The sequence below is a fragment of the Saccostrea echinata genome, unplaced genomic scaffold, assembly GCF_033153115.1.
Source record: "Saccostrea echinata isolate AGI-Se365-2 ecotype Australia unplaced genomic scaffold, CSIRO_AGI_Sech_v1 ptg000042l, whole genome shotgun sequence".
NCBI lineage: Eukaryota > Metazoa > Mollusca > Bivalvia > Ostreida > Ostreidae > Saccostrea > Saccostrea echinata.
The window spans coordinates 2365711-2384126 of NW_026889791.1; the positions used below are offsets into that span (position 1 = coordinate 2365711).

Here is an 18416-nt window from a genome sequence, read left to right on the forward strand (position 1 = left end):
TTTCCATCGTCAACTTTCCTTATTTATGTAGTAATATTCCACTACCACCTGCTTAAGGTGTTTATGTCTCCAAACTTATTCGCTTCTCAAAAGCTTCCTCTGAGTAAGATCAATTTTTAAAGCGAGGCAGGCTACTCACTGATAAGTTGATGTTACAGGGAATTTGAACAGCCTCGTCAGCATTTCGAAATTTTATAGTCGATATAATGACCTTGTTAGCAAATATAATCTATCATTAGGTCGTATTTTGGATGACTTGTTTCATAGCAATTGTTAGGCCTTTGTTTTTGTACTGAATTGACTACGGATAGTTCTGTCTACCTGATCAATACATAGGGCTCATGGTGGATGTGACTGGTCAACCGGGGATGGGATGCGTACTCCTCTCCTCTTCGGGACCTGATCCCACCCATGGATTTCCCAGGGGTCCTTGTTTTATGCCGTCGTCCCGTATTTGTATTGTTTATGGATTTTTTTCTTTAAATCGATCACTGTTCGTTATCTTTACCTAATTTACATTAGGATTGAAAGATTTAGTAATGATCTTTAGTGAGAAAGTCAAGTATGTATTCCATAATTTTTCTCAAAAAAATTGCATCAACATTTTTGTTATTGAAACAATGAAAGCTTACATATGTTGATATCACACACAGCTTATGTAATTTCTTTCGCGTAGTGCAGAACATGAAACATCATTATATTATTGATTTGCATATTAAACAACCTAAACATGACAATCCTCTATCATATGCATGCACCACATATAATTGTGACCAAAACAAATAAGGGAGTGCTTTGTATTTGGAAAAAGTGGAAATGGAAAATCCATTGAAGCACTGCATATAAAGCAATACCATACTACATATAATCCATTTCAGTCAGTAACGTTGAGAAATGGTAAGACTTCTTTATGAATTATCCTTAATAATTTAATTCGTTTGTCTATATATCTTATTCTTAGCATTTTTTGTTGAAGAGCATTAGAGGAATGTACTTTATAAAGCATAAGTATGTTAATTTCATTCAGTTTTCATACTGAATTCTCAAGAAATAAGTCGCTAAATTATGAGAATCGATTTTGTTTTAACTTAATCCCAAGAAGTATTTTTAAATTCTTAGTTTATTAATTTCTGTGCACTTTCTTTTCGATACAAATTGCATGATCCATATTCAATAAGTTATTCATATATTTCTCAACATTCAAATGTTAAATTTTTGATACGTTTTTTAATCATAATTCTTAATTCATAATCATATTACAAATGTACCTTTGTTGCGTCCTTGAATTGAACTTGTCAAACAGGCAGACACATGTATATCTGCAGAAAACCACAAGCCAAATTTACATATGAACTACAGACGTTATTGAAAAAAAGCCTTTTTGCGTTGATGATCACTTGTCTTTCATGCTTTTCTTTTGCTTTGACCAACGCAGTCACTCTTTGAACAGGAATTCTTAACTCAAGTGACCCGAATTTTACATTTTTTTTAAAAATATCATTTTAGCAGAGATATAGCTGTTTATTATTACAATGCAAGCACCTAGCCTACTAGATCTCAACATGGAAGGAAGATTCTTATATGTTTATGTAATTGTACTAAGGCCAACTTTATCCCTCAATATGGTCTGAAGAAGGGATCGGGGGGATATGAATTTCAAAATGTTTATAGAGAATGTATGCATTTATGACAAAAAGCGAAAATGTTCAAAAAATTACCATCAACCCATATTTGACTTTGACGGACGGGTACAAAGAGACATACAGGTCATTTGAATGATCTAAAACGAAAATATTTAAAAAAAAAAGAAGAAGAAATTTAGAAAGATTATTTTGTAATATTCTAGTTAGCGAGCTGTATTGGTTAATGTAATTCAGGTTAATTTGTGTGGGCTTTTTCTAAAGTCCTTTTTAATTCTTTAAGTTTATTTTTAATTTAATAAGAGCACTCTTTTCCAATGCTTGTGTTTTTTAAATTCTAGGTCACCGTTCATTTGACTTCGCTTCTGCTTGGATTGTTAATATTGGTGGAAGCTCAAACTCGAAAATCACCAAAACCTACGTTCAAACCACCACAGGGTCCGAAAATACCAGAATCTCCGTTTAACCAACTTAAATTACCTCTAAGTCTAGGTTTAGGATTCGATGGCTTTTGGGGAGGACGGAGAGGAGGAAGCAGACGAGAACTTTGGGGAGCGGGACCAAGAGGAGGAAGTGGGACAGGGGGCGGGGTTGGAGGCGGAGGCAGAAAAGCACTGACTTTTCAGGTTTATTTCAAAATTCTTTTCTTTCTATTTTTTTTTTCAAAAAGGACATTAAATGTTTTGATAGGATTTTGATGATATGAATTTTTATATCAAGTTTTCCTTTTGTGTGATTTTGATGATATGAATTTTAATATCCATTTTTTTCTTTTGTGTGATTTTGATGATATGAATTTTAATATCCATTTTTTCTTTTGTATTTTTCAGAAAGTTGTGGAGTAAATATTTCAAAAACTGGAGTAACGAACACTATGCATCACTGTGTAAAAAAGAATGTTAAATCATTATTCAAAAGCCATTTAGAAATAAAATAAAAAAGAAAACCCTAAATGCAAACTGTCCAAAAATATTTATGAATTTTTCAGTTTTCATTTGTTAATAAAAAAAATTGCATTTTGCAGACATTGCCTTTTTTGTTTCCTCCCTGTATATATAACGATTTAAATATCAAAATAATTAAACAAGTTGTTGTCCTTCAAAAAGGACTGCAATGCGTGGACCGTATCCCTGTGATTCTAACAAATGAAAGATCTAAAAGAAATTCTGGGTTGTAATGAAAATATGTTATAAAAAGATTTCTTTTAACTTGAAACAAAAATTTTTCATTATAATTTAATTTTAAAGTCTAATTACTAAAACTGTAATAATGAATGATAGAAGCACGTCCTGGATATCAACACTTGATTAAGGTATCTATTGTTTACTGTATGTAGCCTTGACTTTTCATTTATCATAAATACCCCAAATGTCAACTGTTTTGCTCCAGGTCAGATTTTAAAATATTGTCCTGTTTTCAGCAGTGTTGTTCTCCTTGAAAAAAAGACATCTCTGTTGAAGATTACATGATTATATGATGCCAGGCCTGTAGGATCCGAGCCAGAAGGGGGGGGGGGGGTCCCAATAATTTTGCCAGTATACACTTAATTATAGAAAACGAGGGTAATTATTAGCTTTGCCCCTCTTTATTGTTTTTGCATGTACAAACTATACATTAGAAATCTCAGCTCATTTACAGTCGAACCCCCTCAAAAAAGTAAGATGACCTTTTTCTTGTAAGAATTTGTCAGGTTCTTAACCCCCACGCCCCAAGTGAAATTGCGCCCTACGAGCCTGGATGCACAAAATTGATATTAGTGAAGATGTCCTATCTTTTAGAGCCTAATCGTTAAATTAAGTTTTTAATTCAAGCTGTAAAGCCATCTTAATTCTTCCCCCTTTTAAAATGCTAGTACCACAGAAACTCCGAACTTATTTTCCATATGAATAACTATAGTAAAATATGGTTTGTTTACATATAAGGATATATGTATTAAAGAGTAGATTCGGATCTTTGATACGCTAATGAATTAATGAATGAAATATTGAGATAACGAATAGTATTCAAGCTCAATGTCTATCAAAAAATACAAATCGGGAGCAGAGAAACACGGACCTCCAAAACATCAGAGGTGGGATCAGGTGCCATGGAGGGGTGAGCATCCCCTGCCAACCGGTCACACCCGCCATGTGCTCCTTGTTATGATCGGGAAATAACGTAAAAGTCCGTCGGCAATTCAGTGTGTAGATAATGGCCTAACAATTAGTATGAAAAACGTCAATCAGCATATGACTTAATGATAGATTGTATTTGCTGACAAGGTCATTGTATCGACCATAGAACTTACGAAATGATGACTTTGAATGAGAATGTTGATAGTCTTGTTTCATTTACTTCTTTGTCAATAACTTTCCTCGTTTTAGAAATCGTTCATAGGTAGAGCATGCTACGATGTGCAGATTTTAAGCGAGGTTTGCCAATGATTAGCGAGTTATAATTCGAAGAAGGCGAATTGTCCTAAGGGCAAGTTGTCTTAGGGGTGAACTGTCTAGCATTCTCGTGCATGCGTAACCTGAAGTAAGCCCATGACATCCGGTTTAACCTCGTTTATATATTTTCTGCGTGGACCTCAGGGTCCACACAATAAAGATTCAAAGTAGAATTGTTCTGATTCTTTGATTTTAAATTTTCGAAAAAAAAGTCTGAAAGTCACAGATAGTGCGCATAACTCAGGGTAATTTTTTAATATAAAGATTATATTTCCAAATCACAACTTAATAATAAAATTCAGATGTGATGTAACTGAAACCACCGACTTCGATTTCTGATGTCATTAGTATGGGTTTTTGGACAGATATAGAACATATCAAAAAGAAAAAAGGAAAGAAATATGTCTTAGATGATTTCTCTCAAGCAGACGGATTGGAATACAGCTTGGAATTATTTGTTGATTTGATGGAAACACTGTTAGAAATGACAAGGGTACTAGTACCTGAATAAACAAGGAATGAGCGGAATATTTGCAATCTACAGCAATACAATTGTTTTGAAGATTATGTGTTCAACTTTAAGAGACAGCAAGAAGTTAAAGGCCTTTGTAATTTGATTTAAATATAAAATCTTGTCTTCGTGATTTAATTATGAATGTAAACGTCAGACCTGACCGAATGTCTTGCGTATACAAGATTGTTTTGCTCAGATGATTTAACCAAGTGTATTGCTCTAATTCATATTGGTGTATTGTTGTGAATTTTATCTATTTATGAAAACATGATTATTATCCACACATAAAAGAGTCGTTATTAACAAAAATACAACATGTGTAAACGACTTTTTTGCAACCCTTGTATACATAGCAATTGATCAAGAAAATATCAGTAAGTCTGTTTCTTTTACAACTATTATTATCCAAAAAAGCAACTTATGAATTAAAAGAATTCCCCCGTTTTGTTAAAAATTTTACCTAAAAAATTAAATATGCAAAATACGCCGTTTAATATTAAGTTTATGAGAGTGATTAATGATTGATTGTGTGCTGTTTTACGTCCCGTTTCTTCACTCATATAGAGTCGTCTATAAGAGAGTCATGGGACACATATTATAAACATTTTCTACAAACATCTGTAAGTACAGAGACTTATAAAATTGTCATAAAACGTGTTTAATATATAAAACACATTATTTCAGTTATTTATAAATTGTTTAAGGGAAATTGCTTGGTTTTATGGTCTCATCCGAAAGACCCTGACTTGCACTTATAATGCTATTCAGTTGCCAATGGGACAGACTCTTCCCATGTTAACATCTTAGGTTTGATGCTGCGTGGCGAACGAGAATCGAACCCAGGCCTTCCGATCACAAAGTGAACGTTCCATCGCTAGGCTACCGTATCGGTCATTTCAACAAGAAATTTGGGAATGGGGCATATTGCTGATTTACAGTGATCGGACATTTTATTTTGGACATAGTATATTCTCAGAGTTATAATTTCTGTTTTTGCATTACTACTTATGTGATCATTTTCCCACTTCTCTGCAGAACAGAAGCTATGAAATTTGTTTTTGGATTTTTATAGTCCATTCATCATTATTCGCCATCCAATTTTTGATACATGTCTTAAGGGTGAATTAATAATTTTTATAAGAACAATATTTCAGGATTTTCGTTTTCGCCAAAATATTTCAAGAAGAACCTAGCTTACAATATTCAAGAAAATAAGATTATTTTGTCTAAAATTACATACTCTTCTTTTTAAACCTGTATATTTTTTTCATCCTAAAATTGTGCCATTCCCAAATTTCATCCGCAAAACTTCACACACCTAACGTAAATCTATAAAAATTAAACTTTGTTTTAATGTGTTTTAATTTCAATTAGGGATGGCAACGAATATTCGAACATTCGAATATTCATTCGATGAGTTGATATTCGAATATGAATTTAAGATTCGAATATTCGGTGTTTTTCAGATTTCATAAAAAGATGTACTGTGATTAATAAATTTTAATTAGAACAGTGCTGTAATTAGCCTTGTTTAATGTACTAGCGATCAATTTCGATCGCCCAATTTCTCTCACTACTTTCTTATCTTACAGATCTACTAAACCACTTCGTTTTGAGTAAAGTGTTAAAGAATTTTACAATAATGCTTTATGTATAATAAAAAACGTACTTTCGTAGTTTTTATTAGTTAAATACGATCGGATCTAGAATCAGAGCAACGAAAGGAAAACATTCTTAAGAATGTCTAAAAGACGTGATGAGTATACTTATCAAAGTTAATCAAATTTATTATTGAATGAATGTCCGATAGAATTAGTCTGTAATTAATATTTTAAAGGGCTCAATTTCAGTATAAATGATTATCTCGGGTTGTACATGATCCTGAATTTTATATTCATTATCGAGAAATTAGTTTATTACATAGAAAAATTGTCTATGGAAATGTTTGTTTATATTTTAAAAACATTGTATCAAAGATTATAATCATATCACTTTTGAGGCTGATAATCATAGCCAATTACACGTATTGAGATCTGAACAGTAAACGACTATCCTGCATTGGTAAGACGACTGGTTTGTCAGTTGGAGCTATTATAAAAACACATGTATCATTTGTTAAAATTATACTTTTCTACATTAAATCATTTATTTATTTCAAACATTGAAAAATATCAAATTGAATTCCTTACTGTACATCTACTAAAGTCTTCATACAATTTTACTTCCAATGTAAGAATACCTTAGATAAACCTTTCCTGAAAGTAGGATGATGCATATTTAAATTAAACAAGATTTCATTTATTTTATCGAATATTTGAATATATTCGAATACTTTCACTGAATATTCGAATATGAATTATTGACAAAATTGACATCCCTAATTTCAATGTGTTTTATCTTTAAATTGCAAATTAGATTTTCAATTTTACATGAGATTTCTGTCCTATTTTGTGCCTAAGATTTTCTACGAGTATCATATGTACTTTAAAGATTGAAACAATTTTGGCATTTCGACAAACTCTGTGTTATGTTACATGCAAAAATAAAAAAAAAAAAAAACAACTCACAGCATAGTAGACTTATTGCTAACAAGGTACCTCTATTATGTTAGAAGAGGATGGTATAAACCTCACTTTACATAGCTTTCTTTCAGGGCGATTCAAAACATTGAATATATATATATATATAGTTTAGGGATCCACAAATGTACATGAAAGTTGGAATTGGGGTATATACTATTTCTTGGCAGGGAGGGGAATGGGAAACTGGGGATGGGGAGGTAAATCCTCTTTCATAGTTTTGATGGGAAGGGGTAGATCCTTTTTCGTGGAAAAGTAATTCTAGCTGTAAGAAAAAATGTAAATCATATTTCGTCGTTATGCGGGGAATGGTAAATCATATTTCGTGTCTTAATTAATGAGGGAAAGACATATATTGTTTCATGGTTGGGAGAGGAAAGGTAAATACTATTTCTTGAGAAAAAAGATAAATCCAATTACGTGGTTAGAAGGGAAAGGGTAAATCCCATTTCGTGATTAGGAGGGGAAGGGTAAATCCCATTTCGTGATTAGGAGGGGATGGGTAAATCTGAACTGTCAGTGAAAATTTTACTCCCATTGCAATCTTAGGTGGAACAAGGTAGAAGGAAAATCCTGATTTGATGTGGAGGGGAAATAAATCCTATTTAGTGTTCAAGAAGGGAAAGGTAAATCATGCCTTTGATTTTGTTGTTAGAAGTGGAAGGATAAATCTTCACTGAGAGGGGAGAGTGTATCCATTTCAATATTTTGAGAGGAAATGTAAAGAATAAGATTTCTAAAACAGATATGCAATACAGTTAAGGCCACATTTTCTATAAAATGGCACCAAAAACGAGACACTTCAAAAAATTCAACCGTCTTATTTTCCAGCAAGACTCTCTATTTGAAATATCTTAATGGCATTTTGAAGAGTATATTATCGGTATTTTTTGTCATCATGTGACCCTCTACAGTCACGTGGGATCCGATTTTGGGTCAAAATACGAAATGTCAAAGAATGAGTGCACTTTAGAGTGTCATTTGGAGCCTTTTCGGTCACCCATTTTAAGCCTTAAATTAGACTATATTGCTAAAGTAATCTATGATTATTGTGCATACATATGCTTTTGATATTTATACTTCGAATATTTTGTTAAACATATTGCTATAATTCCACACAACGTCATTGAAAAGAACATGTATAAGCCTTAAATTCCGGAAATTTGAACTGGACCACTTTCGAATTTTAAGTTACCCACAAATGGGCGGAGATATTTAAATCGCATGGAAGTTGAATGTAAACATTTGCACATTATTTCCAGATTGATTCTACAGTATGAATTTAAATGGAGGAGAGAAAGATTGTGTAGTTTCATGATTCACACAAATAATAAATGATTCATGGCCATACATATTGATCATTTTCATGATTCGTATCCATATGTTTGATGCCTAGCACCGAATTAGATCAATCTTTAAAAGTTTTCGTATATGATAAAAAATGCCCCCCTCTTTTTTCTTTAGCTTTATCATTTTTCGTTGTATATGCTGAATGCTTCTCAATTCAAAGAATGAATGTATGTTTTAAGAAAGATTCACATTTACATGACTTCGATGTCACACTAAATTTAATCGTAATTCACTGTACATGTAGTACATGGTAGTACGTAGAGTAATACAAACGTGTAGTGAAACAAATTATACATGTAGTACTCACGGTGATACATATACATGTACATATACCGCGGGTATGATTTTTTAGTAAAACGTTAATTCTGTGTTATTTTTTGGATTTTTCTTAAGGAATACATTGTAAATGTGTACTAGAAGAATAATTTATGAAAAAAATATATAAAAATATTTTTTGACCTGTGGGGCATATTGGAGGGGGGGGGGGGGGTTCTGTCCACAAGTACCTGTGGTATAGATAAATAACATTCGGAAATGAAATATAAAATTTTAACTTAAAATTTAAGTCGCTAGGTTAACATGAAAACTCCAAGAAATACAAACTATCTGTAATTTAAATTAACATTTTATTGATGGAACAAGTATATTTCAGATTAAAAAACATGGTCAACGAAAATCCTACAACGTTACTACATGTATATCGATAATCACTCGCTTATGTCTTCAATATTTCTTTCATTTCAGCAATCCAAATATTGTCAGGTATGATACTAGTGTTTAGGGATGTGTCTGCATGTAGATGCCTGCAGACCATAATACAGAAGCCACATGAGCTAACACAGCTACATACTAATCGTGCACTTGATTTGCACTGGCAATACCAGAATTTCCTTCAAAATACTAAACGAAAAACACAATTTAGTGAAGACAAGGTAAACTTTAAGACCCTAATAAAATTTTCGCAAAATTCTTCATTATTTCGAAGTTGTTCAGGCCGGTACAAACGTTGAGATTTGTAGTTATTGTATAATACAAGTATTATATTTGTATTTTAATACTTTCCTGTACACACGTTTATACGTTTTATTAGATTGTTAATAGACTTTAGGGATTTCTACGTGTTTCCCTTGCAATATTTATCTCTCTCTCTCTCTCCCTCTCAATAATGGAAAACGAGGTTCTGTTAGCAGTATCTGTTATCGTATTACGCATTGCATTAAAACTGAAAAAAAAACCCCACTGTAATGGAAACAGCGGCGGAACACTCATACATGTACTTGGTGCACACAATGCATCGCTAGATGAGGTGCAAAGAGAGGCCCCAGTATAGTTATAAAAACTTCTTTAGAATAGATAATGCAGCATTTGAGCAACTTTTACAATTACATGTAGTTACTCCTTTTGATCTTCTTCCCATAAAACAACGAGTTTTTCGATATTTTTACTGCTAAAGTCGACCATTATTTACCACGTGTTTTTTTTTTTTGTTATGATAAAAATAGGATGACCACAATGTGAGTACTTTTGATTGGTTTAAAAATGAAAGGTAAGTTAAGACTTGTATTAAGAAATAGAGCATTGCCCTATTCTTAATACAGTTTTATAAGATTCGAAAAATCTTAGGATTCACTGTATTAAAAGTCTATACATAGTCAGATTTTGTACTTAAATACATATCCATGTGTACAACCCTGAAGTCCATTGACAGACACAGTGAAAGCATATCGAACAGTGGAATGTCACGTGAGTAAAGTGATTATAATATCAAACAGGTCAAAATAGGTTGACACTCGGTGACCTGTTAATTTAGTAGCTAACCCGACCGTAGTTTGGAGAATTTTTTAAAAAATTACATATGCGCCGCAAATTGTCCAACATTGCCCTTTGGATATGTATAAGTTTAAATCAAAATACACATTCTGTGCAAATGAGAAGAATGGACAAGTTGCGGCTCGATGTAAACAATGTCGTTGAAAACTGGTATGCATATGAATAACAATAGAAATGTGACAAAACTGCTAGACCCCTGTCGCAAAAACCAGTATCGCTCGGCATTATTTAATATTTTTATGTGATATAAAATATCAAACTCTGCTCTTAGATATTGTTTAATAATTCTGATTCAAAAAGTGTATAAATTTCGGAAATTTATTATTGGCAAAGCACCGGGATCCAACTCTCATAGCTTAAGTGCACTGATCCTTTAACCAAAAAATGCAAGGGCAAGATAAGCAAAAATTAAACTGCACAATGTTTCAGTGTGTCCCTTGATATCTATCCTACCTCAAAACTGATCTTTATTTAGTTAGATTTCTGAGATATTTAAGTTAATCATTGAAAACAAACACCAGTATTCAAAAAATAGGGTATTTTCATAATTTCATCGGAAATTATAAATTACCTAATAAATTACAAAGAAATGAGCATCACTTTTTAAAAACTATACAGTAAAATAATCTAAAATAAAAACCTACCTCTTGGGTTGTCGCCTTGGCCTTGCACCTTTTGATTAAAAAATTGAAATCTTGACACGTTCATTCTTAACATAGTTTTCAAACGCATCATTGACCCAGCATGGGAGTTTGTGTACCTCGCAAGGTTTAAACAAATAATACCTATGGACTGTGCCGGGCTTTTTTTTCCATTAATCAACCCCCCCCTCCCCCGATATTCAACCCCGGGGCTTGTTGGACATATTTTTCACAAATTATATTTATTACACTTATTCATCATGTGTACCATAGGAAAAAATCGTGGAAATCCCAAAATAATCGTTCCACACAAAAATACCCACTAAACATTATAAGAGAGTGAGGCATTTTTTTGTGTGTGTGGAACGATTATTTTTCTATGGTACCCATGATGAATAAGTGCAATAAATATAATTTGTGAAAAATATGTCCAACAAGCCCCGGGGTTGAATATTGGGGGGGGGGGGGTGTCCTGTCCACAAGTACCTGAGATCCGAAATTGATAAATTGGTTCATTATTCATTTTTGGGTTTAATTTATCATTTCAAGAATACTTTTTTTTCACTATTCATCTTTGGGTTTATTATTTCAAGTTTCGTCTTTGGGTTAAATTATTATTATTTCAAGTTTGATCATTGGGTCAAATTATTATTATAATATCAAATTTGATTCTTTAATCATTCATCTTTGGCTTTAATAGTTTTTATTTTTCTTCAAAATTATGGCTCATACTGAGAAGGCCCGGCTCCACATGGCAAGAGCTGGGCAACGGTATCTTGGGGGTGGGGTGGGGTGGGGGGTTAATTTAATGATACCGGCGAACATTCTTAAATACTTTATAGTGTTAAGGATATTTTTGTTCCAAACACTTTTGATTACAAAAATAAAATTAAGAATATAAAACAGATTTCTGTTATAATTCGCCTTCTTCCTTCGCTTATTTTAGGCTTTGTTCAGCAATTAAGTTTGCCGTTTCCTGTATACGGTGGCTGACCTAGTATATTGCATTTGATTTATATTCAGCTTTTGATTACCCAGAAGTCCCTTTTAAAACTCTTTTTTGAACCTTATATTTTATTAAATTATATGAGGTGTTAAATAAAAAACAGTTTACTTACTTGTACTTCTGACATGTTTTCTTCTTCTTCCTTTTTGAAAAATTATTTAACAAGACATAAGGTATAAAATTTTGTCATCAAAATTAAAAAAAAAAAAGGAGAAGAGGGATCATTAAATCATAAAATAATAAAATTACAACAACGGACAATATCGTTTCCCGCTGAGACAATGTTGCAAGAGTTATCGTTCTTAGATGTCACGATAATTTAGCGAATTAAACACAGATTTTTACATTTGTGTTCAAAATACAAAGTTTTATTAATAAAATTTATCATAAATTATCATAAAATGCCTATTTGGATACAATTAAAGGGGTATTTCGGTAGTTTCAAGGGGCATTTCGGTAATTTCCAGGGGCATTTCGGTAAATCGGGGCATTTCGGTAATTCGGGTTACCCGATGTAAACAATAGTATGTCTACATGTTGATACCTATGCGTATACATACCTAAATGAACAGAAAGAGACCTAGGGAGGTGATGCAGATCCTCTCAGTTTTCCATGATTTCCCGAAATAACGTCATCATCTTCTTATCCAAGGGATAAACAAGGCTTAGGCCTCTTATTTTATCCATATTCTCTTTTAAGATTGTTTCATTTATCCACTGCATATCTCAGCTGCTGTCGCCACGTTTTTACATTTTGTCGACCAGGCACACTCGCCGTGTGCTCCTTGTCATGATCGCGAAATAACGGAAAAATCCTTCGACAATTCAGAGTGTAAATAATGGCCTAACAATTAGTATGAAAAACGTCAGTCAGCATATGACCTAATATAAATTGTATTTGCTGACAGGTCATTGTATCGACCATAGAAATTACGAAAGAATGACTTTAAACGAGGTTGTTGACAGTCTTGTTTCATCAAATTGTTTGTCATTAACTCATATCGTTTTAGAAATTGTTCATATGTAGAGCATGATCCTGCGTATCGAATCAACTGAGAGATATATACATGTACCACATATGCAGGTGACAAGGGTATAATGCTGCTTATGTAAGGGAAGTTGACGGTTGAAAAGTTAAAGTCATCACGTTTATCATATAAGATTTGTTGTTAGATTACCATTAACGTCTTTTTCTTCTAAAATATCCAAATATGAAACAGATGTGTCAGACTCTGTGGTATCTATTATTTCAAGCTCAATGGGATACTAGTATATCGTGTCGACATATGAATGGAAATAAATATTGTTAATTAATAATACGTCATCGATATTTCTTAATGTCGAGTTAAAGGCCACAGCAAGAGATTTCTTTTTCTCATTTTAAGATTTTGAGTAAATTCTGCCACATATGAATACAAATATAGGTCTGCTAACAATATGGCGCAATTGGTACCCATGGGAATTCCAACAGATTATGGGAAGACCTGGTCTCCGAAAACCACAGTTATTGTCAATCAGACACTCAAGCATCTATTTAATATTAACTTCAGAGTACTTGTGTGTACAATCGAGTAACTATCAAAGGAAACCAGGGAAAAGTTTTCATTCAAGTAACGACAAATTTAGATTTGTTCAAAAATTTGGCATATCCCTTTATTTCGTCTTCTTTGTGTGACACCGCATGATGTTAACATAGCATGTGTTTTTTTTTAATATCATGATATGTGTGTAAAACATAAAGAATATTTTCGTTAATTGGAAGTTGTTTTATTCTCACGCCAATGCTGATAAAGGGAATTCCATAATTGTATCTGGTAAAATCCACGCACCTTTTCTCACTTGAGTATGTAAAGTCCCAATTTCATTTGTCCATTTTGTCTTTTATTTCTACAAAGTCTAAGGTTCTGGTCTTTCATCTAATATGGTTGTTAGTAAGGTTAATAGTATATTATACGTATAGTGTATATAAAATAAACTGCGGTTTACAGTTTTGTTGTATCCGTTTTTTTTTTGTTTTCTTTCTTGGTTTTTTGTTTTGTTTTTTTTTTTTTTTTTTTTTTGTTTTTTGTTTTTTTTTGTTTGTTTGTTTGTTTTTTTTTTTAAAATTTTATCATAGATAACATAATTAAGTCATAATTTCAAAATAAGAAAGAATTATTCTCTTAAAAGATGAAATTATAACATTTTTTTATTGATAGGTAGGTGGACATTATCAATGTGTCATTATAACGTTATGTTAAACATTCCCTTTAAGAGGAGATTATAAAAATTTGTTTAAAAGAGAAAGTATATAATAGATGATTTTGAAATTTTAACCATAAGAATTTTTAAATATCATTGTTATTTTTTGTTATTTTCTGTATAAAACTTTACTATCTGTAATCTTTACATTTCTAGTACTAACCTTAAAAATCGGAAACTTTCGCAAAAGACATTTTGAGATGCACCCTTTAACAGACGGTAGAATGTTATGTTTCTTACATATAATGCACATTTTGGTATCAATATCACGTATTACGATTTCAGCAAAAAGTCTATTGTAATATTTTAAATTTTTTAAGGTTTGCTTTAAAGAGCAAAAAATGACTCTCTCCTATATAATCCTACAGAAAATGTATTCTAACACGGTCCCTAAAAATACCTAGACAGTAGATTTTTTCGAAACTTTGCAGGCTCTCTGATGTCAATAAAGTTTACAAATGGAATTAAAAAGTTTTTTATGGTAATGTTTGCACAAATAAGCACAATAGCACAATTAAAAGTAATCAAATGAAATAAAAAGAATAAAGGATGAAATTTAAAACACTAGATCATGTAGCATTTGTTATGAGGTATTAAACTAGAAAAAATAATTAGTTGTAAAAGGTGTGCCTTAAGTTGTAACTCTATTGTAACTTTATCATATCTTATGAATCATCTTATTTAGTGTGCTCAAAAAAATTTGGGAAAAAGATTAATATCTGTATAATTTTTTCATTACCTTTTCTCAATTTGCTTGTTTTGCAAATTTTATTTTCTCAAAAGATTCCTCGAAAATATGACCTCGTCATTCTTACCAACCCTTGTCGATTCCATGTTTATGACAGTAATGATGATGACGTCATTACAATGAAAGAAATGACTGATATTTTTGAAAACTCGGAGCTCGGCACTCAATTATTCAAAGATCTAGATGTCAATAAAAGTATTTATTTGTTCATTTTGTTCTAAGAGAACTCATGTTTGTGATATTTATTTTCACATAGATGATTGTAATTATTTTTACAATTATGAATATGAATATGTATGACATGATAAGCCTATTAATGACAGTGAATTATGAATAAATTAAAGAGATATATATTTAAAATGTTCTTTTTTTCTTTTTAGACGGTCGAGTTAAAAAACATGAATTTTCTCGACGAGTTCCATTTGTAATTAATGAGTGTTCGTATAACCAAAAAAATCGCTAGAACATCATAGTCTCTTTAAGAAGAAGGAAATCAATGGAAAAATCATGTGAATTTTCAGATTAGTGACGTCACATACAGCGTAGTCGCAATTTTCTTATACTTTATTTTCATATATAAAATTTGTATCGAATATGCAACTTCTTTTATGTATATTCTATTTTGAAATGAATGTAGGTAGACAGTTCTTCAAATATTGTCTTTTAGCAATGATCTGTTTTTTATTGACAGAGAATGCATCTTTAATTATTAGCGGTTATTTACTCATTCACAATATACAAGATTCTTGAAAGGCAACGCATGAACATATCAAAGTTATGAGTAGCCTTTGAAAATATAAACCTATAAAATGCTCTTTGAACTGTTTTTGGCAATTACTTTAAAATTATACTTTTACGTTACAGTTGTTAAATTTGAGTATTGCCAATATGTACGCGACTTTATATTATTTTTTTAAACCGAAACATCGTAAGAGAGTTTTCTTTTTCTTTCTATCAGCTGCATATTTCAAAGGTGTTCTATTAAGAAATCATTAAAGAATTTTAAAAAAAGTACTAAATGTTCTTTAAATCCTGTAAGTTTTTACTCAAACCATTTGATAAGCAACGGATCTCAGAATATACAGTAATTGAATTCGAGATTCATCAACTGAATGTCACAGATAATAAAAATTTATTTGCACCACAAAATTAAATGAAATGAAGTTCCCACAAAATCTTTTTGGATCCTTAATCATTTAATTGAATTCCAAAGAAAATTTATCTAATTATAGGTATGGTGGAAATGGCCTTCAAAATTAAAACAGATTATAGTAATATTTTGACAAAATTACCTTTGCAAAAATAGAAGCCTGTAGTGTATGTTGACAAAATAAACATAATTGAAACCAACTTCTATCTGCAAAAGTTTTTTTGCCATTCGTCAGTTTAAAATCCCTCGTGATTGATTTTCAATTTTGCCGCTGAAGAAATGTTCTTCATAAATTATACACAATTAAAATAATGGTTCAAAACGAGAATATTCGCAAGTAAAAGAAGGTCATGAAACTTGTGGATATTTCTCACATCCGAATAAAAGTGGGTAACAGTAAATGAATACGCACATATAGCATACCATAAATAAAGTAATTTTTGTTAGTTAAACAATATGCTCTAAACAAAGACAGCTTGTGTAATTTCTTAATGAAATTAAGTAATTTCTTAATCTCTTAATGATCGATGTGCATATTAAACAGCATAAACGTAACTTCTATATCATGCGGCACATACAATGTTGACTGAAAATACCATTTTTTATATGGTGGGAATGGAAAATCAATTGAATCACTGCATTTATTGACATACAATTAACTTCACTCAGTAACAGAAATGGTCTGTCCTCCTATAATTTATACTTATGTTTTTCAAGTTCCTTAATGATAATGAAAGAAAATTGATTTCTTTAGTTAAAGATATTTGTATCGTAAGATATAATTCACAACTAAGGGAATTTTCTCTGAAATATTAATACCTCTGCTTTAATAAAACTTTTTATTGCTCTTCAACAAAGGAATAATATTAATTTGTATAAATTTATTTGCCCTTGTTCTCAAAAGAAAGTGAATGAATCATCTTTCAATAGGTTTCTGAAATCTATCAAGCTAAATCATCTTCTAAAGTACAATTGTATTGTTATTAATATTATAGTTTCAATCATCTATCTATCTTTGAATTTATCAAATGATATTTGATAAAGACAAAAACTAGAGATTCTTCAAATATAAATTTTTACCCATGTTTTCTCTATACTCCGAGATAAAAGATCGGGATGGCGGGGGCGGAGGCTGTGTTTACTATTAAAGTTGTAAGAATTACTCTAAAAGTGGAATATATCGCGATGGTTTTTATTTCACTATGTTCTCGATTAAAGAATTTTCCGCAAATATTATGCTATCATAGAGTAATTGTCTATATATCAAGAAGATATTCTATTATCAAATACAAGTACGTACCATATACCTTAAAACTTTACTTATTTTCCATATCAGTAAAATAGTTAGTCATTGATACTCATTTGGAAGCGTTAAGATAATAACAACGGCGTTTTAAAGTTCGTTTCTTAACTGTTATAAATTGTCACCATAACTTTCTTTGTTTTGAAGAATGTTTTACAAATGTCTAATAATGAGTCTTTTTAGTGTCCGGGATGTTAAATTCTCCGTGTAATGTACCAGCATAGGAAATCGCAAAATGTTGAACATGATGAATTTAATACGTTTACAGTATCATATTGTTTGTGTTGAATTTCTGTGAATTAATACGGAGTTTTCGATTGTTTTATTCACTATCTTGAGTTTTTGTTGAATTTTAGTAATGATATGCAAAGTGCAGTGAGGTGTGCAAGAGAATTATGAGCATTTTTGTGAAATTACATTATATTTATTAGGACGAGCGTTTCTTTTTAAAACTTTACTTATGTCGGACAAAAATAATATAGATAAAAATTTCATATTTTGAATAATAACCTTTCGAATTATTAGTTTATGTGTGAGAGCAAATAATGATCCATTGAATGTATGCCCTTTCAATAGATCGATTTATTAAGACTAGTCCATATACCTTCAATAAAAAATACGGAAAATCACTTTTCCAGTTGCCTGCTTGGTAATGTAGAAAAAATATATGAAGGATTTTATTTTAAAAACATCGTATTCCACTTAATGCTCCATTAAATACTTGCATACACAATGATATTGACAAATGCAATGCGTTCGGTTTCTTTGTTACACCTAGCAGTGTCAGATTGTAGTAAGACATAACTAATATTGGATATAATTTATTTCTTTTAAGTAGTTTAAAATCGCAAAATTAAAATTATTTTCTGATATTTTAAAGAATTATTATGTTTGTGTGGTGTCATAGATTTTCCCCTAAGAATTAGACCTTTCTTTTATATAAATATTCCCACGCAATAAAATAAAAAATTAATTCTGACAATTG

At 31.3% G+C, this 18416-nt stretch overlaps 1 protein-coding gene across 1 annotated transcript; it reads left to right on the forward strand.

The window, feature by feature from the left end:
* Positions 1-864: 864 nt before the first annotated feature.
* LOC133201107 (uncharacterized) lies at positions 865-2600 on the forward strand. Its single transcript, XM_061336900.1, has 3 exons — positions 865-897; positions 1982-2266; positions 2471-2600. The coding sequence occupies exons 1-3, from the start codon at positions 895-897 to the stop codon at positions 2483-2485; spliced, it is 303 nt and encodes a 100-aa protein (XP_061192884.1). The 5' UTR covers positions 865-894; the 3' UTR covers positions 2486-2600.
* The last annotated feature ends 15816 nt before the right edge of the window (positions 2601-18416 follow it).